Source organism: Salmo salar, chromosome 05 (assembly GCF_965601325.2).
Source record: "Salmo salar chromosome 05, fSalSal1, whole genome shotgun sequence".
NCBI lineage: Eukaryota > Metazoa > Chordata > Actinopteri > Salmoniformes > Salmonidae > Salmo > Salmo salar.
This window is the reverse complement of record NC_138295.1, coordinates 39,160,873-39,185,359: the sequence shown is the minus strand read 5'-3', so window position 1 is coordinate 39,185,359 and position 24,487 is coordinate 39,160,873. Positions and strand designations below refer to the sequence as shown.

At 44.0% G+C, this 24,487-nt stretch overlaps 1 protein-coding gene across 2 annotated transcripts in view; it reads left to right on the top strand.

The window, feature by feature from the left end:
* Positions 1–1,249: 1,249 nt before the first annotated feature.
* The window catches only part of LOC106604868 (A-type potassium channel modulatory protein KCNIP1), a 45,379-nt gene continuing 22,141 nt past the window's right edge, over positions 1,250–24,487 (top strand). Inside the window, exon 1 of one of the 2 annotated variants that reach the window (XM_014199951.3) lies at positions 1,250–1,891. In XM_014199951.3, coding sequence (XP_014055426.1) covers positions 1,804–1,891 — 88 coding nt within the window. In that variant the 5' untranslated portion in view covers positions 1,250–1,803. Of the gene's footprint in view, positions 1,892–13,465; positions 14,236–24,487 lie in introns of those variants that run through there. The other variant, XM_014199952.3, reaches the window with a different exon arrangement.

The following is a 24,487-nucleotide window of genomic DNA, read 5'->3' as shown; positions in this document are numbered from 1 at the left end:
ACTCTGCTGACATAATCTAATGTTTTGCTTTCGTTGTAAAGCCTTTTTGAAATCGGACAGTGTGGTTAGATAAAGGAGAGTCTTGTCTTTAAAATGGTGTAAAATAGTCATATGTTTGAAAAATGGAAGTTTTCGGATTTTCGAGGAGTTTGTATTTCGCGCCACGCCCATCATTGGATATTGGAGCAGGTGTTCCGCTAGCGGAACGTCTAGATGTAAGAAGTTAGTGGTCCTATGGACAGATACTCCAATCTCTGCTGTGGAGCTTTGCAACTCCTTCAGGGTTATCTTTGGTCTCTTTGTTGCCTCTCTGATTAATGCCCTCCTTGCCTGGTCCGTGAGTTTTGGTGGGCGGCCCTCTCTTGGCAGGTTTGTTGTGGTGCCATATTCTTTCAATTTTTTAATAATGCATATAATGGTGCTCCGTGGGATTTTCAAAGTTTCTGATATTTTTTTATAACCCTACCTTGAGCTGTACTTCTCCACAACTTTGTCTCTGACCTGTTTGGAGAGCTCCTTGGTCTTTATAGTGGAGCTTGCTTGGTGTTGCCCCTTGCTTAGTGGCGTTGCAGACTCTGAGGCCTTTCAGAACAGGTGTATATATACTGAGATCATGTGACAGATCATGTGACACCGAGATTGCACACAGGTGGACTTTATTTAACTAATTATGCAACTTCTGGAGGTAATTGGTTGCACCAGATCTTATTTAGGGGCTTCATAGCAAAGGGGGTGAATACATACGCACCCATCACTTCTCAGTTTTACATTTTCTTGAATTGTTTGAGAGAAGAATTTTTTTAATTTTCACTTCCCCAATTTGGACTATTTTGTGTATGTCCATTACATGAAATTACAGGTTGTAATGCAACAAAATAGGAAAAATGCGTGAATCCTTTTGGGAGTAAATACTTTTGGGAGTGAATACTTTTGCAAGGCACTGTAATAGTTTAAATGTCTTCACTATTATTCTACAATGTAGAAAATACAAAACAATCATGTAAATCCCTTGAATGAGTAGGTGTGGCCAAACTTTTGACCGGTACTATACATTATATGAGACTATATGGAGAGGCTGTTAGTGAGGTCATGTACTGGAATTATACAGAGATGCATAAGGCATATGTGAGCGCAGTGCAGGGGGTTTGTGTGTGTATGTGCTAGGGGAAGAGGGAGGGGAGAGAGAGAGAGTGAGCGAGCGAGAGAGAGAGCGAAAGAGAAAGAGAAAGCAAGTGTTAGATCTCAGTATGTGTGCATTGCCCTGCATTGTTAGAAGCTGTCCACCGGTAGTGGTGCTGAAAGTGTAGTATGGAAGAAAGAGACAAGAAAGAGGACTAAACTAAAGCAGGATCATTTCTGGCGCTCAGAGCGCACTGGATTGTCTATACAGGTTTTCTTTTTGAAGTCATTTGTAAGGGAACATAACCAGATATATGATTTTCAAAAGTTTGATTCTGACATCAGACTTCTCTTACCAATCATGTCTGTTTCTTTCTGACTCTCTCACTCTCTCTCATTCACTTTCTCTCAGACACCGAGAATTGGAAAGATTCAGGGGGAAAGAGGAGGGGTATGTAACGGAGGGAGGGACGGAGGGAGAGATCAGGAAACAGAGGGTGAGATCACTGTTTTTTTCAGCCCAGGAAGAGAGATTCAGAAGAGGTCCTCCTCTGAACTGCGTATCTTCTTGAATAAATATCTATAAACTCCTTCGACATCAAACATAGACTGTACCTCCAGCTGCAGACCACATTGGCACCCTTTGGCCATTCTTGGCCTGCTTTGGCCCAACTTGGAGTCAGAATGGCAGGCTGTGCCAAGCGCTGTAAACAGGGACTGGTGAAGTTTGTCCTGTCCCTGCACAAACTCATCACAGGGACTCTCAAACAAGGTATGTCACTGGTGTGTGTGTGTGTGTGTGTGTGTGTGTGTGTGTGTGTGTGTGTGTGTGTGTGTGTGTGTGTGTGTGTGTGTGTGTGTGTGTGTGTGTGTGTGTGTGTGTGTGTGTGTGTGTGTGTGTGTGTGTGTGGGGGGGGGGCAAGCATGCATCCAAGGACAAGTTTGAGCATGGTCAAGTGAATACACTGTTTGTACAGTATGTGTGTGTGTGTGTATGGGAGTTTATAGGGTTTAAGTTGCTGTACCTGGTTTTGAGTGTCTGTTGTGGGGTTGTATGTACTGTATGTAAGTGCATGAGATTGTGTGGGAGTTTGTATACAGCTGAGTACATGTGTATGTTTGTATAGAGTTTGTGTGGATTCTCTTGGATAGCTCCATCTATCCTATAGAGTGGGGATGGGCAACTCCAGTCCTAGGGGGCCTGAATGGTGTCACACTTTTGCCCCAGGCCCAGCTAACACACCTGACTCCAATAATCAGGATCTTCAGTTTAGAATGCAATTACTTTAATTAGCTGAGATGGGGGGGAAAGTCTGATACCACTCTGGCCCCCGAGGACTGGACTTGCCCATCCCTGCTATAGAGCCATCGATATATCTCCCTTTCCCCGACTCTCTTTATCCATTTCTCTTTATTCGTGTCACTATCTTACTCTATCACTCTCTTTCACCCTTTCCTTCTCTCCCTCGCTCCCTCTCTCCTCCCCTATCTCTGTCAGAATGATGTTCATTCTTGTATAAATAAGCGGTGGAGGGAGTGAGTGCTAACGGAGGAGTGATAAACGTGATAGAGAGCAACGTGTGTGTGTGTGTGTGTGTGTGTGATGAATGTGTGTAATAACATGTCGGCGTGGCAACGCAAGAGCGGGGCGGGGGAACACAGTGATGCTCTCACTATAGGATAAAAAGGAAGGGGTTTATTGTTGTGATTCATTGTATTATTGTGTGCGTGTTCATGTTATTGTGATTCATTATCTCATTCCACTGCCTCTATTGTTGAAGGAAAGCAGGGCAAGAGGAAGAACAAAGAGCTCAATCTCAAATACAGTACTGTACAGTACATTATGAGCCTGGAGGATATACAGCACAAGCATGCACACACACACACACACGCACACCAACCTGCACACCAACCTGGACTCAGAGGTGTGCTATTTTACAAATGCCAATTTGTTGTGGCTAACGTTAGCTAGGTGGCTAACGCTAACATTAGCTAGGTGGCTAACGTTAGCGAGGTTAGGGGTTAAGGTTAGTGTTAGGGGAAGGGTTAGCTAACATGCTAATTAGTTGTAAGTAGTATCAAAGTTGCTAAAAGGCTAATGTTGTCTGTGATGAGTTTCAAGCAAAAAACCTCAGGGTTGCTAGACGTTCGCCTTATAAGCCTACCCAACCACCCTACGTTCCAAATGTGACATATCATACTAATTTGAGTGTCCCAGATTTACATTTGCTATGTTACGTCTAGTCTATGAGACCAGGCTGTGCGCACACATGCACAGGCATACTGCAATATACTTTGTGCTTGGAGGGTGCAACAAACTTGACAGCACACACTGGTGGTAAAGCTGGCTCTGTACTCTGAGAGAGTGGGTAAAACTGGCCTCCAGGTCACACTGAGATGATGTCATTAGGGGGCCCTGCAGAGGTTATGTTGTGTAACAAATGGCTCCTTAAAAGCTGAAAGCACACACGCACACACATACAAACGCATGCACACGCACACAAAGACACATACACACACAAGCACGGCATGCACAAGCGCGCACACTCACACACAGTGATTAGGAAAAGAAAGAGACCAGGGTCTGCATAACGTCAAATACACACAGACACGCACACACACACACACACACACACACACACACACACACACACACACACACACACACACTATCTCACTGGGCTGTCTCTGCACAATCTCAGTGCTCCACAGGGAACAAGAGCTATGTCTGTATCTATGAACATTGGATTACACAATGGTCATAAAGGCAATGGGTGAGACAAAACACCACACACATTTTGTCTTTGGTAGGTATATAGATTTTTCTTTTGTGCACATTGCTTATCAATTGCTTCTAATTTCAGTTCAAACGGAGGACAAAAAGCACGTCCATTGTATAATCATTAGTCCAGACAGTTGCAAACCGTTTCAATTTGCAAATAAAACTAGAGTTTATATTGGACAAATTCATGTAGGTCCTTCCCCGTTTGTTCAGTTTGCGTCTGTTTAAGAAACATTTTGAAAAAGAATCGGCTTAATGAATAAGGCCCCAGGTCTGTCTGGGCTTTAGCTCACTGAGCAGTCACTGACAGAGTAACACTGACCTCTGCTGGTAGCTGTGTAGCTCTGCTATGATATGTCAGTTCCTTTCATGACCACTAGAGGTCCTGCTTCTCTCATTGGTTTACTATTGTGATGAGGTGCAGACTGCAAGCTCATCATTGCTTACAATCATTGTCTCAAAAGACAAGTTAACAATTAAAAGATATGTAGATCACATAAATGCACTCATTCACACACTAATAGCCTACTGTAAGTCAATTTAAAATCCAAGATGGCGTAGCAGTCAGGCGCCTTTGTCTTCGTCTTGTCGTGTCCTGTGTATATATATCTATCTTTTAAAATCTTTTTTCTTTGCATATATCTTTCTTAACCCCAAATTCAACATACTCTCCTGCAACCCACCTCACCCAATGTGGTATGGATCTGCTATTTACTTTACTTTAGAATCGGAACCCCCAACGGAAGCTAACCAGCTATCTAGCTACTAGCTAGTAGTCAGCTTGCCACTGCTAGCGGTCATCAGCTAACCTTTAGCCCGGACAACTCCTGCCAGTCAACCCAGAGCTTATCGGACTTATTTTTCTCCATATCTCCGGATTCCTACCGCAAGCTCTGAACCTCTTCACCTGGATCATCGCAGCTAGCTAGCTGCTATCCGATTGGCTTCTCCTGGCTAACGTCTCTGTCCCGAAGCAAGCACCAATTAGCCCGGAAGCTAGGCCCATCTCCCGGCTAGCTGAAGAGGTCCATCAGCCACTCCTTGGGCTACAATACCTATTTTGCCAATTGGCCTGGACCCCTTTTATGCCGATACGGAGCCCCATCGATCCATCACGACTGGACTACCGACGTAATCCGCCCGAGGGGGTTTTTCAACAGGCTCCTCCGTCGCGACGTCCCCTGAATGCCCATCTGCTAGTCTGCTAGCCGCGGCCCGCTAGCTGTCTAGAGCATACCGGACTGTTAGCTGAAGAGGTACATCAGCCAATTTCTTGGGCTACTATAGCTATTTTGCCAATTGGCCTGGACCCTTTTACTACACGGACCCTTGCTGATCCATCACGACTGGTCTGCTGACGTAACCGCACGAGGGGGCTACAACAGACTTCTTCCATTGCGACGTCTCTCTAAGGCCCTTCTGCTAGCCTGCTAGCCCCTTGCCCGCTAGTTGTCTGAATCGCCGTATCTCCAGCCCGCCCGGCTACTCACTGGACCCTATAATCACTCGGCTACGCATGCCTCTCCCTAATGTCAATATGCCTTGTCCATTGCTGTTTTGGTTAGTGATTATTGTCTTATTTCACTGTAGAGCCTCCAGCCCTGCTCAATATGCCTCAGCCAACTCTCTTGTCCCACCTCCCACAAATGCTGTGAACTCACCTGGTTTAATTGATGTCTCTAGAGACAATACCTCTCTTATCGTAACTTAATGCCTAGGTTTACCTCCACTGTACCTCACATCCTACCATACCTTTGTCTGTACATTATGCATTGAATCTATTCCACCGCACCCAGAAACCTGCTCCTTTTACTCTTACTTCCGAACGTACTAGACGACCAGTTCTCAGAGCCTTTAGCCGTACCCTTATCCTACTCCTCTGGTGATGTAGAGGTTAATCCAGGCCGTGCAGTGCCTAGCTCCACTCCCATTCCCAGGCACTCTCATTTGTTGACTTCTGTAACCATAAAGCCTTGGTTTCATGCATGTTAACATTAGAAGCCTCCTCCCTAAGTTTGTTTTATTCACTGCTTTAGCACACTCTGCCAACTCGGATGTCCTAGCCGTGTCTGAATCCTGGCTTAGGAAGGCCACCAAAAACCCTGAATTTTCCATCCCTAACTATAACACTGCCAAAGGGGGCGGAGTTGCAATCTACTGCAGAGATAGCCTGCAGAGTTCTGTCTTACTATCCAGGTCTGTGCCCAAACAATTTGAGCTTCTACTTTTAAAAATCCACCTGTCCAGAAACAAGTCTCTCACCGTTGCCGCTTGCTATTGACCATCTTCTGCCCCCAGCCGTGCCCTGGACACCATATGTGAATTGAGGTGACCTAAACTGGGACATACTTAACACCCCGGCCATCCTGCAATCTAAGCTTGATGCCCTCAATCTCACACAAATTATCAATGAATTTACCAGGTACAACCCCAAATCCGTAAAGAAAGGCACCCTCATAGATATCATCCTACCCAAACCTGCCCTCCAAATACACCTCTTCTGTCTTCAACCAGGATCTCAGCGATCACTGCCTTTGCTTGCGTCCGTAATGGGTCTGCGGTCAAACGACCACCCCTCATCACTGTCAAACGCTCCCTAAAACACTTCAGCGAGCAGGCCTTTCTAATCGACCTGGCCCGGGTATCCTGGAAGGATATTGACCTCATTCTGTCAGTAGAAGATGCCTGGTTATTCTTTAAAAGTGCATTCCTCACAATCTTAAATAAGCATGCCCCATTCAAAAAAATGTAGAACCAGGAACAGATATAGCCTGTGGTTCACTCCAGACCTTACTGATCTTGACCAGCACAAAAACATCCTGTGGCGTACTGCATTAGCATCGAATAGCCCCCCACTATATGCAACTTTTCAGGGAAGTTAGGAACCAATATACACAGGCAGTTAGGAAAGCAAAGGCTAGCTTTTTCACACAGAAATTTGCATCCAGCATGCACAAACACAAAAAGTTCAGGGACACTGTAAATTCCATGGAGAATAAAAGCATACCATTCTGTATACTTCTGGCCCTTCTTTGGACACTGTGTTAACTAACCTCCAGGCGAGCTTCAATGCCATACAACTCTCCTTCCGTGGCCTCCAACTGCTCTTAAATGCAAGTAAAACTAAATGCATGCTCTTCAACAGATCGCTACCAGCACCTGCCCACCCATCTAACATCACTACTCTGGACGGTTCTGACTTAGAATATGTAGACATCTACAGATACCTAGGTGTCTGGTTAAACTGTAAACTCTCCTTCCAGACTCACATTTAGCATCTCCAATCCAAAATTAAATCTAGAATCGTCTTCCTATTTCGCAACAAAGCATCCTTCACTCATGCTGCCAAACATACCCTCGTAAAACTGACTATCCTACTGATCCTCAACTTCGCAATGTCATTTACAAAATCGCCTCCAACATTTTACTCAGCAAATTGGATGCAGTCTATCACAGTGCCATCCGTTTTGTCACCAAAGCCCCATATACTACCCACCACTGCGACCTATATACTCTCGTTGGCTGGCCCTCGCATCATATTCGTCGCCAAACCCGCTGGCTCCAGGTCATCTATAAGTCTTTGCTAGGTAAAGCCCCGCCTTATCTCAGCTCACTGGTCACCATAGCAGCACCCACCCATAGCAAGCGCTCCAGCAGGTATATTTCACTGGTCACCCCCAAAGCCAATTCTTCCTTTGGCCGCCTTTCCTTCCAGTTCTCTGCTGCCAATGACTGGAACGAATTGCAAAAATCACTGAAGCTGGAGACTCATATCTCCCTCACTAACTTTAAGCACCAGCTGTCAGAACAGCTCACAGATCACTGCACCTGTACATAGCCCATCTGTAAATAGCCCATCCAACTACCTCATCCCCATACTGTTTTTTTGTTGTTGCTCCTTTGCACCCCAGTATCTCTACTTGCACATTCATCTTCTGCACATCTATCACTCCAGGGTTTAATTGCGAAATTGTAATTATTTTGCCACTATGGCCTATTTATTGCATTACCTCCCTTATCTTACCTCATTTGAAAACACTGTATATAGACTTTTTTTCCTATTGTGTTATTGACTCTGTTTGTTTATTCCATGTGTAACTCTGTTGTTTGTGGTGCACTGCTTTGCTTTATCTTGGACAGGTCGCAGTTGTAAATGAGAACTTGTTCTCAACTAGCCTATCTGTTTAAAAAAAGGTGAAATAAAAAAAATATGGATTAAAGCTTCCGCAAAGTGACATATGTCTTTATTAATAGTATAGAAGAAGAGACCTTACTTATTGGCCATTTGCTTTTTTTCATATTGTAGGAGACATTGTTGGAAAAGAAAATGTGTTGAATTGTGTATATAACATAATTTATCAAATATATATGTTGTTTATAGAAACCCCATTTTGTTTTGGTTATGATGACACCTGCTGGACATTTAGGGTTTCACCATTTAGAGCAGCATTTAATGGCAACATGGCACTAGTCAGAGGGTGGGAAGATGGCAGAAACTAATGTTCTGTTTGAAACTGATGGCGAGTCGGCTGAAGATGAGAGAACAGAGAGTGAGAATGAGTGGACGACAGCTGCTAAAAAGAAAGGAAACAAAAGATGTCAAGTTGTGTTTTTAGTCAGAGTGAGGGTTTAGATCAATGTTACCTGGGAGATCCAGATGAAGTCTCTTCCTTCTCATGTAAAGCTAGGCTTTATGTGATACCCAGTAAGAGCTTGGTGCACAAACCCCTTCAGTTTTATAAATGCAAAAGATTTGGACATGTGTCACGTGCATGCAGGTGGGAAGAATATTGTAGGCCAGCTGAGGTTACAATGCCTTCAGAAAGTATTCAGAACCCTTGACTTTTTACACGTTTTTTTTTACTTTACAGCCTTCTTCTATGAAATGTATTAAAAAAAAACATTTCCTCAGCAATCTGATACCCCATAATGACAAAGCGAAAACAGCTTTTTAGAATTTTTTGCAAATATGATTAAAAAAAAAAAAGAAATACTTTAAGTATTCAGACAATTTACTATGAGACTCGAAATTGAGCTCCGGTGCATCCTGTTTCCATTGATCATCCTTGAGATGTTTCCACAACTTGATTGGAGTCCACCTGTGGTAAATTCAATTGATTGGACATGATTTGGAAAGGTACACTCCTGTCTATCTATATAAGGTCCCACAGCTGACAGTGCATGTCAGAGCAAAAACCAAGCGTGAGGTCGAAGGAATTGTCCGTAGAGCTCTGAGACAGGATTATGTCGAGGCATAGATCTGGCAAAGGGTGCCAAAAAAAGTCTGCAGCATTGAAGGTCCCCAAGAACACAGTGGCCTCCATCATTCTTAAATGGAAGAAGTTTGGAACTACCAAGACGCTTCCTAGAGCTGACCGCCCGACCAAACTGAGCAATCGGGGGAGAAGGGCCTTGGTCAAAGAGGTGACCAAGAACCCGATAGTCACTCTCACAGAGCTCCAGAGGTCCTCTGTGGAGATAGGAGAACCTTCCAGAAGTATAACCATCTCTGCAGAACTCCACCAATCAGGCCTTTATGGTAGAGTGGCAAGACGGAGGCCACTCCTCAGTAAAAGGCACATAACATCCCGCTTGGAGTTTGCCAAAAGGCACCTAAAGGACTCTCAGACTATGAGAAACAAGATTGTCTGGTCTGATGAAACCAAGATTGAACTCTTTGGCCTGCAAAGCGTCACGTCTGGAGGAAACCTGGCACCATTCCTACGGTGAAGCATGGTGGTGGCAGCATCATGCTGTGAGGATGTTTTTGAGCGGCAGGGACTGGTAGACTAGTCAGGATCGAGAGAAAAATGAGCGGAGCAAAGTAATGGTTGGGAGCTGCGCAGTTGAATGCTTTGCTAACATGTCCCATATGTAAAGGAATAAGGTGATAGAATACCGCCCCGCCCCTCTCCCCATACACACACACTCACACAAGGTGCATGGCAGGTGGACCCCTGAGGTAGGGTAATGGTGTGTGTAAAATATTCATATGGCATATGGAAAAGAAAATATTTAATCCCAGTCTGTCTGCAAGGTGGCTCTCTGTCTATTTTGATTCCAGGACTAGGCTGTGACATTCAGTGGAACTATGTCACAGTACCTCCAAACTCAACAGAAGCGTGGAGAACTCTGTGTCTTTAACTCTGTTCATCAGTACCAGAGACACATTATTCCACAGAGGAATACCAAAGAAGATAATTTTTATGTGTTGGGTTGTTTACTCTGTCTATTTTAGGAAGTAACAAAGAGATCAACAAAACCAATACCAGCTGGCTAGCACTGCTTTATCTTTCCACTTCAATATGTTACACGCTCAGTGTTGTGGCTGGTGCTGCATGGCCGCCTGAATGTTGCTGCCCTGCCTGACACGTCTGATCAGACACACTGTTTTTTATTCCTTGCAACCCTCCTGTGCATTCCAGGGAGATGGAGAGAGAAGAGAGAGAGAAAGAGAGTGTGTGCTTCTCTATGTGAGGGTGGATCTAAAGTGCTGTCATATCACTTTCACTGAGCCAGAGAGACAGGGGGCAGAGGGAATGGGAAGGAACGACAGGGTGTGGTGGATGACTCTTGCATATCCCAAAAACGTCACTTATCATTACCTTCCTGTTGCTATCTCTACCTCCCTCCTCCCCTCCCAGCCCCTCTGCCTCACCCTCCCCCTCACATCATTTAAATAAATGCTTTAATTATTGGCTTGGAGCAATAATAACATGTATATCAACAGAAACAATTATACATGGCAAATAATACACAAAAGTAAACAATAGCTACAACGGAGAAATTCAATCTACAAGGGCTCATGTGTAACAGCTGGCGTAGAGAGGTGACCAAGGTGCAGCGTGTTGAGTGCTCATGATTTATTCCACTATGAAATACTTGGACAAAATCAAAACAAGCCAACAGTTCTGTCAGGTACAGAAAACTAAACAGAAGACAACTACCCACAAACACAGGTGGAAAAAACCCCTACTTAAGTATGATCTCCAATTAGAGACAACGAGGACCAGCTGCCTCTAATTGGAGATCATCCCAAAAAACAACAACATAGAAATAGAAAACTAGAACCTAAACATAGAAATACAAAACATAGAAAAACACCTGTCACATCCTGACCACTCTACCATAGAAAATAACAGCTTACCATGGTCAGGACGTGACATCATGTGTATGATGGTGGGAGATATCGTCTCTCTTATATTGTGACATGCCAGGACATAATCTGCAGTAAGATCTACCGTCTCAACATTTTCTCCTAACCAAATGCAGATTTTCTCCTCAACAAATCAGTTCAAGATATCCTACAATTCTTTAGTTAAATTTCACACACGCAACCACATTAGAATACTGGCCTGAAATACCTCTGATTGAGTTGGTTTTTCAGCCGTAGAGTAGGAAGTGCTGCTCATTCTCTAGTTCACCCGACCCATGGTGCTTACATAGTCTTTCTTCTCTGACCTTCCATGTTTCTCCCTCTCTTACTCTCGCTCTCCCTCAATGTCCTTTAATGCTCTAGGCATTTATCAACCTTGCTGTTCTTGTTTGTATCATCCTAGAGACTTCTACACATTTTACGATGATGAAGAGGAACAGCCGTTTTGAAATAGTTTTGGAATGATTCCACGGTGTGGAAACACTGAATATGTAAAGCCCCACCACACTAACCTTTATGGCTCTCCACTTAACGTGCCGAGATTGGCTTAGCGTTTCACTGTGCTAAACTGCTTCATACTGAATTTAATTGTACTTTATTTCTCCCCAAGTACGAATACAAACACGGATAGACCGCTTTCAACATTTTCATATGTGCTATCTAGAACTTGAAAGGGTTCTTTGGCTGTGCTCATAGGAGAACCCTTTGAAGAACCCTTTTTGGTTTCTGGTAAAAACCCTTTTGGGTTCCATGTAGAACCCTATCCACAGAGGGTTCTACCTGGAACCAAAAAGGGTTCTCATATGGGGACAGCCGAAGAACACTTTTGGAACCCTTTTTTCTGAGAGTGTACACCGAATAGCAGGGGGAGAAGATCATTTTAATGTGTTGGGCTGTCTACTCTGTCTATTTCAGGAAGCAACAAAGAGATCAACAAAACCAACACCAGCTGGCTAGCACTGCTTTATCTTTCCACTTCAGTATGTTACAAGCTCGGTGTTGTGGCCCTGTTGTCGGGTGCTAGAGTAGCTGGTGCTGAATGGCCGCCTGAATGTTGCTGCCCTGCCTGACATGTCTGATCCGACACACTGTTTTGTATTCCTTGCAAACCTCCTGTGCATTCCAGGGAGATGGAGATAGAGAGAGAGAAAGAGAGTGTGTGCTTCTCCTCTATGTGAGGGCGGATGTAAAGTGCTGTCATATCACTTTCACTGAGCCAGAGAGACGGGGCAGAGGGAATGGGAAGGAAAGACAGGGTGTGTTGGATGACTCTTGCATGTCCCGAAAACATCCCTTATCATTACCTTCCTGTTTCTATCTTCACCTCCTTCCTCCCCTCCCAGCTCCTCTGCCTCTTCCTCCCCTCCTCTCTCTCTCTCTCTCTCTCTCTCTCTCTCTCTCTCTCTCTCTCTCTCTCCTGTTCTGATTGATTACCGGTGCTGAGGGAGCGGTGTGTTTAATGAGAGTGCTGCCCTAATGACTGTTATTGGCATTTATGCTTGGCCTTAGAGAGGACCTCGTTGCTGTAAATAGTTTTCTTTAGTGAAGTCATGCCGGGAATTTCAATAAGCTCTAGTCGATTCACAGGGCTCCATACCGTAGCAGTCCTGCCAGTACAGGACAGGAAGTCTAATAGGGATCACAGAGGTGTGTATGCTATGATGCTAATGGTCCTTTGTGATTTCAGGTCATTTTTTAGTGGTTTCACTTCCTCATTTCTGTCGTTCATTTGGTAGGGCATGGCGCTTGCAACGCCAGGATAGTGTGTTTGATTCCTGGGAACACCTGTACATAAATGTATACAGGTATCACTGAGTCGCTTTAAATAAAAGGCGGATGCTAAATGAAATATATTTGGATTATATTATCACAATGCCAAAGTAGTGGCATCGGTGTGTGTGGGTACTAGTGATCCCATGGGGTCTCCTGTAAATCAGAATGCCAGTGTTCTAATGTGGTTGCATGTGTGTGTTAGCACTCCTGGTCTAATATCCATTTCTGTGTGTGAGAGCACTCACTGGTGGTCCCATGTGGTTTGGTGTGTGTGATAACACAGGAGGTTTATTGTGGTCCCAGGCAGTCCCTTGTGTATCAGGTCAGTGGTGACAGAACGATGAGCACCACTCCAGACATGTATGGCTCAGTGTATCGGTGCATGTATCAGCACTCTGCACACACACGATAGCACATACCCACTTGAAATACTAGTACACAGACGCTATGCACATGTATACACACACTGCATACGCACAGACACAAGCAACACACACACACACGCGCGCGCCAAGCCAGTCATGTGTGAGATAATCCCAAAACCACTCACAACAGGCAGACGGCGTGTCTGCGGAATAGCAAGAGGGACTGAGAAGAGCCCCCTCCCCTCTCACTTCATATCTCTCTTTCTCTCTCTTCGTTTCTCACTCAGCTGCTTTTTGCATTACCTAGAGTCAAATTCTCAAAGGATCTTTTCGTCAAACTGAATATTTATCTTTCTTTCCTCCATTCCTTCTGCATCCCTCTCTCCTCAAGGCTTTCTTCCCTCTCTCCTTCCGGGCTTTCAGCTTTCCCCTGTGAGGTAGAGGGAGACTGTGTCTGGCTTCTTGTTCCTCTGCAAGCAACAGTGTGTTCATCATCTCCCCACGAGACAGACAAAGAGAGGAAGAGACGGAGAGGGGAAAAAGAGGGGGAGTAACAGGCGTATGTAAAGAGAAAATGGGGAGAGTGTGAAAGGACTTGATAGAATGACAGGAAGCCAGTGACAGAGAGAGAGAGTAAGAGAGAGATCGAGAGGGATAGTGTGTGAGAGAAAGAAAGAGAGAGCTAGAAAGAGAGAGAGACAGATGGCTGTAAACCCAGGGGTGTCAGTGTTGCCATACAGACAAAGGTAGCTCCGTAGTGCATTTGCTCTCTCTCTCTCATTCACACACACACACACACACACACACACACTTACACACACAGGCATTACAACTGCGTAGGTGTCAGACGGAAGAGGAATGACACTGGCTTGCACACAGTAGCCTCATGTTCATATCTTAACGGAATCAGTTGTACCACACACACACGCACATACTCAATCAATCGCACACACAAACCCCGTGTGCGGACGTAAACATGGGGCTCGTCATGGGGACCTTTTCCATGCAATCCAATAAGCAGGATCGGACCTATCGGAAAGGTAAGACCTCCGTTCTTTATTCTCAGAGTTGTAAGCTGATCCAGTTCACTGTGGGTGTGAGAGACTTGGTTGTAGGTGTATGTACTCCACTTACGTGAGTGTGTGTGGGCAACATTATGCACGTGAGTTTGACTGCATATGGATGCATATGTCCTGGTATCCATTAGTGTCTGTATCCATTCATGATAGGTTGTTTATGCATATGTCATTACATGTACATTGTGTGAGTGAATGTGCAAATAAATATTGGATACCGGAGGAGAGCAAAGTTACAGTGAGGAAAAGCAACTTATTTCTCAAGTGCTAGCACTTGTGTGTGTGTGTGTGTGTGTGTGTGTGTGTGTGTGTGTGTGTGTGTGTGTGTGTGTGTGTGCATAGCACTCTGCTAAGGTAAATAGAGGGTCCCGATGTCTATAAAAGGTGATGGTATTCACTAGCCTCAACGTCTCTCCTTCTGTTCATTGAAACAGCACATGTGTACTGTCTGACACTGTCTGACAAGGACAGGAAACTGTGTTTGTGAGCGCACACGCCTGTCTGTCTGTCTGCTCGAGTGCGTATTTGTCTGTCTGTTTGTCTTTAGGTTATAGGGGCGACTTTCTAGTCCTCAGAGGGGGCCAGACAAGAAGAATCCTTTGAGATGTTGTGTTGAGGAAATCACTGTAATCTGTCAGCCATTGCCTGTGGTGTGTCTACTGATCTCCAGACTGACTCTGTCACATACCAGTGGACCCAGAACTAAAGAGCATAGAACTCCCAGACGTAGAGCTATAAAATACTAGATCAACAGGAACAAGGTCTACAAGAGCATTAACTATTACAATAAAGACACTGTCCATTATCTATTCCTCTATTTAATCAACACAGCTGACACGGTACAGTTTCTACAGAGTTGGACCTGCAGTCCAGAGCTACAAGCTCCTGAGAAACAGAACATGTGATAACAGGCTTACAGAACCTCCGCTTCAACTTCCAGGACGTAGCTTCAGCGTGTGTGTCCCAAAAGGCAGGAGAGATAGAGGTGAACAGAGGTTTGTAATGAGAGGGGGATACAAAGAGAGAGTAGAGTAAGAGGAGGTGACAGAGAATAGGTAAAAGAGGGAAGAAGAGTGATTAAGATGGAGAGAGGTAAAGAAAGGAAAGGGATTAACAGAGGTAAATAGAGGTGGAGAAAGAGAGGAGGTTAACATGGGTAGATAGAGAGAGGTGGAGAAAGAGAGGAGGTTAACATGGGTAGATGGATAGAGGTGGAGAAAGAGAGGTGGTTAGCATGGGTAGATAGAGAGAGGTGGAGAAAGAGAGGAGGTTAACATGGGTAGATGGATAGAGGTGGAGAAAGAGAGGTGGTTAGCATGGGTAGATAGAGAGAGGTGGAGAAAGAGATTGGTCAATCCAATTGAGCATCTGTGGGATGAGACGGAACGAGCTGTTGAGAGTAGAGCTCCACTACCAGCCAACTTGACACAACTGTGGGAAGCATTGGAGTCAACATGGGTCAATACTGCCTGAAGTTTCAGCCTGTTTTGGTGGGATGGAGTTTTGGCCTGCGATAGACCAATAAGAAAGAGAGTTCTAAACCTCTCTGCCAATAACAGCTAGAATTCAGTTTCCCCCTCCCCATTCAGAAGACTCCCAGACAGTCGTAGCAAAATTCTATCTTGAGAAATTGCTCTTTGCTAAGAAGCAATTTATTTTGTGTGGGGGGGGGGGATTTTTTTGTTTGTTGTTGAAAATGATCATGAGATAAAAATGGCTGCATTGAACCTTTAACATAGGTAGGTAGAGAGAGAGAGGTGGAGAAAGAGGAGATTAGCAAAGGTCTGCTGAGAGATGAAGAGACCGTTATTCAGTACAGCAGGAGATCATAGCTCTGCCGTTGCTTCTGTGGAGCCTCAGGGAACGATGATCCTTTATCTTCTGTCACCTCTCAACACACTACCTCCAAAAAGAACGATTTCCCCAGAGAAGATAATAACAAAAATCCATAACATTAGCGAGGTTTCCATCCAGTTGGTGACAGATTTTCATGCGAATATTCAGAAATACCGAAGTGGGCACACTATATTTCTTGTGACAAAACCATCAGTAGAGTTTAAAATACGATGGAAACCCATTTAAATTAACTTATTTTTTATTCGACACATGGGAATTCAACCACCAAAGGGATTTTTACGTGTGCTCCATCACCACGCACAGCCTTTCATCTGCAAGTCAACTTGATGGAAATACATCTCTGGTGAGGAAAATGCGCATATTGTATTGATGCGGCTTTTAGAATATTCACATGAACATTTTCCCCCAATTGGATGGAAACCTAGCTATAAAGAAAATATTCCACCCGTCCACCCCTCTCTTATTCTATCAAAAATGTCCTCATCCCCCTTCTTTCTCTCTCACCCCATCTCACTCTGTATTTAATCTCTCTCTCTCTCTCTCTCTCTCTCCGCCCTTCTCTCTGCCTCGCTCTGTCTTTATGAGGTCTGATAGGGACGTCCACGCTGCGCGCTCCCCTAAAGCTGATCTCAGGCTTCGAAGCGTTTCAAGTGTTGGGCTAATCAGGTAGAGTGAATGTGGGTCTATCTAGGGTAGAGTTTGTGCGTGTGCTTGTAGTGGGTGGGTCTTTGGGTTAATATCTCCCACAGACACAGACTAAAGAGGCTACAGCAGCAGCATTAGAGGAGCAGCACATCTCCTCTCTGCTTCTAGAGCTTAATCAGTGAGGCCCTCATTCCCCCCCCCACATCAAAAGACACCCACCAAAAGGAGCAATTAGAACTGCCAGATAGCTTTACTAGACACATGGCTCTATCCAGGGGTGATAATCCATTGCCCACAGCACTGTGCCTGTGTGTGTGTGTCTTTGTGTGTGTGGGTGTGTGTGAGTGTTCATGTGTGTGTATTTGCCGGTGTATGTGCTTAATTCAGTTTTTAGTATTTAATTAGCTTGATGTGCGATTGTTTCAGTGGTTGCCAAGTTTAAATTCACTCGCTTCCACGATATTTGCCACGGTTCACGTTTTCAGTTTCCTTTCCTTTTATATCCAATCCCAGAGTCTGAGATAGAGCCAGGCTTGTTCAATGATGTAAGAAGCACCCTGATTAAAGCTGGTGTGCTGAAACGTGTTGGGGTTTAATGATAAAGAAACACTTTCTATTAAAATGTCATTATAGATATCACTTGTGGTGTTCCACAAGGTTTGATTTTGGGTCCGGTACGGTTCAGTTTATATATGTTACCCCTTGGGCCATTATCGGAAAGCACAGCATTGATTTTCACTGCTACGTCGACGATACACAACTTCCCATTTCTATCTCCATGGATAAGTGATTAGACTGTATTAGTAATTTATATACTTGGACGGCTCACAACTTCCTCCAGCTAAATCAAGACAAGACTGAAGTCATTATTATTGGAGCCAAAGCACAGAGAGAGAATCTGGCTGCACATTTTCATTCACGGTAAATAAAGATTAAACACCAGGTAACAAACCTAGGTGGTATCATTTTAGATTCTGAACTCAATTTCGAATCACACATCAGGAATGTGACCAAAATAGCTTTTTACCACCTGAGTTTCTCTCTCAGGCCGTTTCGCTCTTAGGCTGATACAGAGAGACTCATCCATGCTTTTATTACAAGCAGGCTTGACTACTGTAATGCTCTCCTGTCTGGTCTATCCAAGAAAGCCATTGGTCAACTGCAAAACATACACAATGTGTCATGGCTGTCTGAAGGATTGGACCAAAATGCAGCTTGTTCGTAGTGCCACATATTTATTTATTCTGTGAAACTAAATGCAATACACTCAATACTTGAAACACAAAAAACAACAAACCGTAACGCAGAGAGGAAAACGCACTACTCAAAAGATATTCACCCCAAACACAGGTGGGACAAACAACATAAATATGACCTCCAATTAGAGGTAACGAGGATCAGCTGCCTCCAATTGGAGATCAACCCAAACAACACCAACATAGAAATACAAAACTAGAAACTGAACATAGAAATACAAAAACAGACAAACACCCCCTGTCACGCCCTGACCTACTCTACCATAGAAAATAACAACTTACTATGGTCAGGACGTGACACAATGCTGCAGCATGGGTACTGACCAAGACCAGATGGAGAGCACACAGTACACTGGTTTTAAGGTCTCTGCACTGGCTGCCTGTGAGTTTTAGAATTCATTTTAAGATTCTTTGATTGGTTTTTAAATCAATACATGATTGTGCACCCCAATAAATATCACACATACTTTTGAGTTATGTAACCAGTAGGTTCCTCTGACACTGGCCTTTTAACTATCCCAAAGCCCAGGACCAAGAGGCATGGAGAGGCAGCCTTTAGTTATTATGACCCCTGCCTCTGGAATAGCCTGCCAGAGAACCTGAGGGGGGCCGAAACTGTGGACATGTTTAAAATAATTCTAAAAACACACCTTTTTAGCTTTGCTTTTCCTTAGGGTACTTATTTAGTCTTTCAATTTTTATTATTCTTCTTCTGTTTTTCATCTTATGTTTGTTTTATGTTTTTATTGTCATCGTTTTTTATTTCAGTTTTTTCCTGTGAAGCGCATTACGTTGCATTCATGGCTGAAATGTGCTACGTAAATAAAGCTTGATTTGATTCGGTTGTCCCCGGGGAGAGTGGCTAAACACAGTATCTCTGACATGCCCGGGGAAGATGACCGGCAGACATTTTAGATTTGAAAAATTACACTGACTTGCTTTAATGATAAGAGATTAGGGACATCTGAATTATTCAAACACCCTAAATTTCAAGACAGAACTTCTAAGAGCGACGTCCCAGCCCATTGTTATTGTAATGAGCTGTGTGCTATAATATAGGTGTGATGATTGATAGATGGCTTCATTGAAATGACAGAAGTGATACATGATGTAGCTGCACTGTATGGTTCTGACACATGCCATAAGACTCATATTAATACTTCATGATTTAAAACATGCCTGTGGTGTTTTTTTCCCCCATTGTGCCGCTATACGTTTATCTTGTATATGTTTCTATATGCTTGAGTGATTATAGCTGTGTGTTTTAGTAGCTGGGGGGAAATATATGACGTTACAGTGAGGGAAAAAAAAGTATTTGATCCCCTGCTGATTTTGTACGTTTGCCCACTGACAAAGAAATGATCAGTCTATAATTTTAATGGTAGGTTTATTTGAACAGTGAGAGACAGAATAACAACAAAAAAATCTAGAAAAACGCATGTCAAAAATGTTATAAAATGATTTGCATTTTAATGAGGGAAATAAGTATTTGACCCCTCTGCAAAACATGACTTGGTGGCAAAACCCTTGTTGGCAATCACAGAGGTCAGACATTTCTTGTAGTTGACCACCAGGTTTGCACACATCTCAGGAGGGATTTTGTCCCACTCCTCTTTGCAGATGTTCTCCAAGTCATTAAGGTTTCGAGGCTGACGTTTGGCAACTCAAACCTTCAGCTCCCTCCACAGATTTTCTATGGGATTAAGGTCTGGAGACTGGCTAGGCCACTCCAGGACCTTAATTTAATGTGCTTCTTCTTGAGCCACTCCTTTGTTGCCTTGGCCGTGTGTTTTGGGTCATTGTCATGCTGGAATAGCCATCCACGACCCATTTTCAATGCCCTGGTTGAGGGAAGGAGGTTCTCACCCAAGATTTGACGGTACATGGCCCCGTCCATCGTCCCTTTGATGCGGTGAAGTTGTCCTGTTCCCTTAGCAGAAAAGCACCCCCAAAGCATAATGTTTCCACCTCCATGTTTGACGGTGGGGATGGTGTTCTTGGGGTCATAGGCAGCATTCCTCCTCCTCCAAACACGGCGAGTTGAGTTGATGCCAAAGAGCTCCATTTTGGTCTCATCTGACCACAACACTTTCACCCAGTTCATTGGCAAATTTCAGACGGCATGTATATGTGCTTTCTTGAGCAGGGGGACCTTGCGGGCGCTGCAGGATTTCAGTCCTTCACGGCGTAGTGTGTTACCAATTGTTTTCTTGGTGACTATGGTCCCAGCTGCCTTGAAATCATTGACAAGATCCTCCCGTGTAGTTCTGGGCTGATTCCTCACCGTTCTCATGATCATTGCAACTCCACGAAGTGAGATCTTGCATGGAGCCCCACGCCGAGGGAGATTGACAGTTCTTTTGTGTTTCTTCCATTTGCGAATAACCACACCAACTGTTGTCACCTTCTCACCAAGCTGCTTGGCGATGGTCTTGTAGCCCATTCCAGCCTTGTGTAGGTCTACAATCTTGTCCCTGACATCCTTGGAGAGCTCTTTGGTCTTGGCCATGGTGGAGAGTTTGGAATCTGATTGATTGATTGCTTCTGTGGACTGGTGTCTTTTATACAGGTAACAAGCTGAGATTAGGAGCACCCCCTTTAAGAGTGTTTTCCTAATCTCAGCTCGTTACCTGTAGAAAAGACACCTGGGAGCCAGAAATCTTTCTGATTGAGAGGGGGTCAAATACTTATTTCCCTCATTAAAATGCAAATCAATTTATAACATTTCTGACATGCGTTTTTCTGGATTTTTTTGTTGTTATTCTGTCTCTCACTGTTCAAATAAACCTACCATTAAAATTATAGACTGATAAATTCTTTGTCAGTGGGCAAACGTACAAAATCAGCGGGGGATCAAATACTTTTTCCCCCTCACTGTATATGACGTGTCACTGTAAATGGCTGTGGCCATGACGATTATGATGTGAAGAGAGGCTTATGTGACTGCTCTAAACAGCAGGAGGTCAATGAGTCATGGTGTAGCTCAAACTGAGTTTTGCCCGTCAACTGAACTGTCTGTGTGTGTGTGTGTGTGTGTGTGTGTGTGTGTGTGTGTGTGTGTGTGTGTGTGTGTGTGTGTGTGTGTGTGTGTGTGTGTGTGTGTGTGTGTGTGTGGTGCGTTCCGCCTTATCCAATATGTGTGTGTGCAAGCTTGTGTACTGTCGTGTGTGTGTGTGTGTGTGTGTGTGTGTGTGTGTGTGGTGTCTCTTCATATGTGCCCTCATCCCCAACAGACCCATAGATTGACTGTCAGAATTGCTTTCCTCCCTGCTCCCACTCCCAACCCCACAAACAAATGAGAGAGAAAATCAGAATGGGAGGAGATGCTGTTCTAAAACTGAGTCCCCAGTCTGTCACAGCACCGGGAGCAGAGAAATCACATCAGCCCCAGTTAGCCGAGAATAAAGGCAAAGCGTGTCAGAGTATGGTGGCTCCATTTCTCTCTGTCTCCCTCTCTGTCTTTCTCAGGGCGTTGGTGACAGATAAATGGGACTGGGATTCTTAATCAACCTGTGTTCAGCTACCTCTGCATTGCTTGCTCGTCGGGGTTTCAGGCTGCGTATCTGTAAAAGCAACTACTGATGTAAAAATGGATTTATAAAATACATTTTATTGATTGACTGAATGAGATTTGAGTCTGAAGGAAGGTTGATCATCTCTATGCTGGTAGAGGTAAAGCTAGGTAAGAGACTCTGAGAGATACAGCTTTCTCTTTCTGAGCAGCGAGACTCATCTGTTGGACTGTGAGTCAAAGGAACAGATATTGATGTGAAATTGGTATTCTGAAGAGATCTGTTCATGTCTGAAGGGCTCATGACGTCTGTGCTGGGAGAGATTAAAAAAAGAGGGTTGGAAAGGAATGCATAACATGAAATTAATATTCTGAAGAGATATGTTCATGACTGAAAGCTTGTGAAGTATATCCTGCTAAATATATACTGTGTGTCCATTTTTGAAGACAGTGAAGGAAAGGAATTGATATTGATGCAGAATAGATTTTCTGAGGATATAAAATACGATATCTACCCAGATGGAGATACATATCTGAGGACTGATATCTACCCAGATGGAGATACATATCTGAGGACTGATATCTACCCAGATGGAGATACATATCTGAGGACTGATATCAACCCAGATGGAGATACATATCTGAGGGCTGATATCTACCCAGATGGAGATACATATCTGAGGACTGATATCTACCCAGATGGAGATACATATCTGAGGACTGATATCTACCCAGATGGAGATACATATGAGGGCTGATATCTACCAAGATGGAGATACATATCTGAGGACTGATATCTACCCAGATGGAGATACATATCTGAGGACTGATATCAACCCAGATGGAGATACATATCTGAGGGCTGATATCTACCCAGATGGAGATACATATCTGAGGGCTGATATCTACCCAGATGGAGATACATATCTGAGGACTGATATCTACCCAGATGGAGATACATATCTGAGGACTGATATCTACCCAGATGGAGATGCATATCTGAGGACTGATATCTACCCAGATGGAGATACATATCTGAGGACTGATATCTACCCAGATGGAGATACATATCTGAGGACTGATATCTACCCAGATGGAGATACATATCTGAGGACTGATATCTACCCAGATGGAGATACATATCTGAGGACTGATATCTACCCAGATGGAGATACATATCTGAGGACTGATATCTACCCAGATGGAGATACATATCTGAGGACTGATATCTACCCAGATGGAGATACATGTCTGAGGACTGATATCTACCCAGATGGAGATACATGTCTGAGGACTGATATCTACCCAGATGGTGATACATATCTGAGGGCTGATATCTACCCAGATGGAGATACATATCTGAGGGCTGATATCTACCCAGATGGAGATACATATCTGAGGGCTGATATCTACCCAGATGGAGATACATGTCTGAGGACTGATATCTACCCAGATGGTGATACATATCTGAGGGCTGCTATCTACCCAGACAAATGTATATATCTGAGGACTGATATCTACCCGAAATGAATGGATATTCATTTAAAATGTTTGTTTTTTTTCTGTGAAGAGATACAGTATGTTTGTCTCAAGGCTCACAAAATCTATCTTGATAAAGGGAAGAGATGCATGTAGATGTGAAATCATTGGTCTTTAGGGGAAATTAGTGTTTCTGGAGTTTGAGGGATGAGTTTGAGTTGCTTTTCAAAGCCTCTGGTTTGACTGACTTCATCTTCATTGAGATCGGTATGTATGTCCCCTACTGTCCCTCTTTTTTCCTGCCATTTCCAGTTTCTCTCTCTTCTCTCCTAAATTCCAGAGAGAAGTTTCCATACCTCCTCTGTCTCTCTGTCTTCTCCTTTCTTTCTCATCTCCTGTTCTACCCGATTCTTCTTCCTCGCTCTCACTCTCTTTCGCTCTCTCTCTTGCTCTTTCTTCTTCCTCAGTCTTTTTCTTTCATCTCGACAGGGACCTTAATAAACAGTGTAGCTGTTTCTCAATCTGCCCGCAGGGATTCAACAAGCTTTTCAGAGGCACACACAATAAGACACACACACACACACACAATATGGCACTCCCATTACGACACACACACATTACGACACACACACACACACACACACACACACACACACACACACACACACACACACACACACACACACACACACACACACACACACACACACACACACACACACACACACACACACACACACACACACACACACACACACAATATGACACACACACACACACACAATACGACGCACACACACACACACACACCCTTTCTGGGTCTTCCTCCTCCTTTCAGTAAAATGGTTACTAGCAAGAAAAACTATTATGGGTACCTCAGGGAAATGACTTTCCCTGTCATTGTTGAGTTAGAGAGATGGAGCAGGAGATAACAACTTGCCCAGGAGTGTTAAGTTAGGCTACACCTTGAGGAAGTAGTGTGGAGTGGGAGCTACTGTAGAGAGAGAGATTTCTAGATAAAGGAATATAATGAAAGATAGAGGTGGAGATGGTTTCCTTGGAGGGATGAAGTGTGAGAGAGAGAGAGAGAGAGAGAGAGAGAACGGTAGAGAGAAAGACAGACTGTTGAAAGAGAAGAGCAGAGCCCACTAAAGTATTTGTGTTTTATCGGCATCACAAACCTGGCCCTGTACCTCTTTCTATTTTCTGAGCATGATGAGTGGTAGCTAGCTACAGTGGACATGGATCATGATACATACAGTACATGTAGTCGCAGAGGACAAATGCTGCCGTACTCCTCAGAGATCTGGCTGCACTGTGATCACACATTCGTCTCTGTTCACACCTGGGGACAGAACATACAGTACAGAGCGTATAGAGCACACACGTGTGTGACACTGCACAGGATATCACACAATAAATCACACTTTACAGTTTTTTGCAACCCATAGGACCCATTTCTCAATAC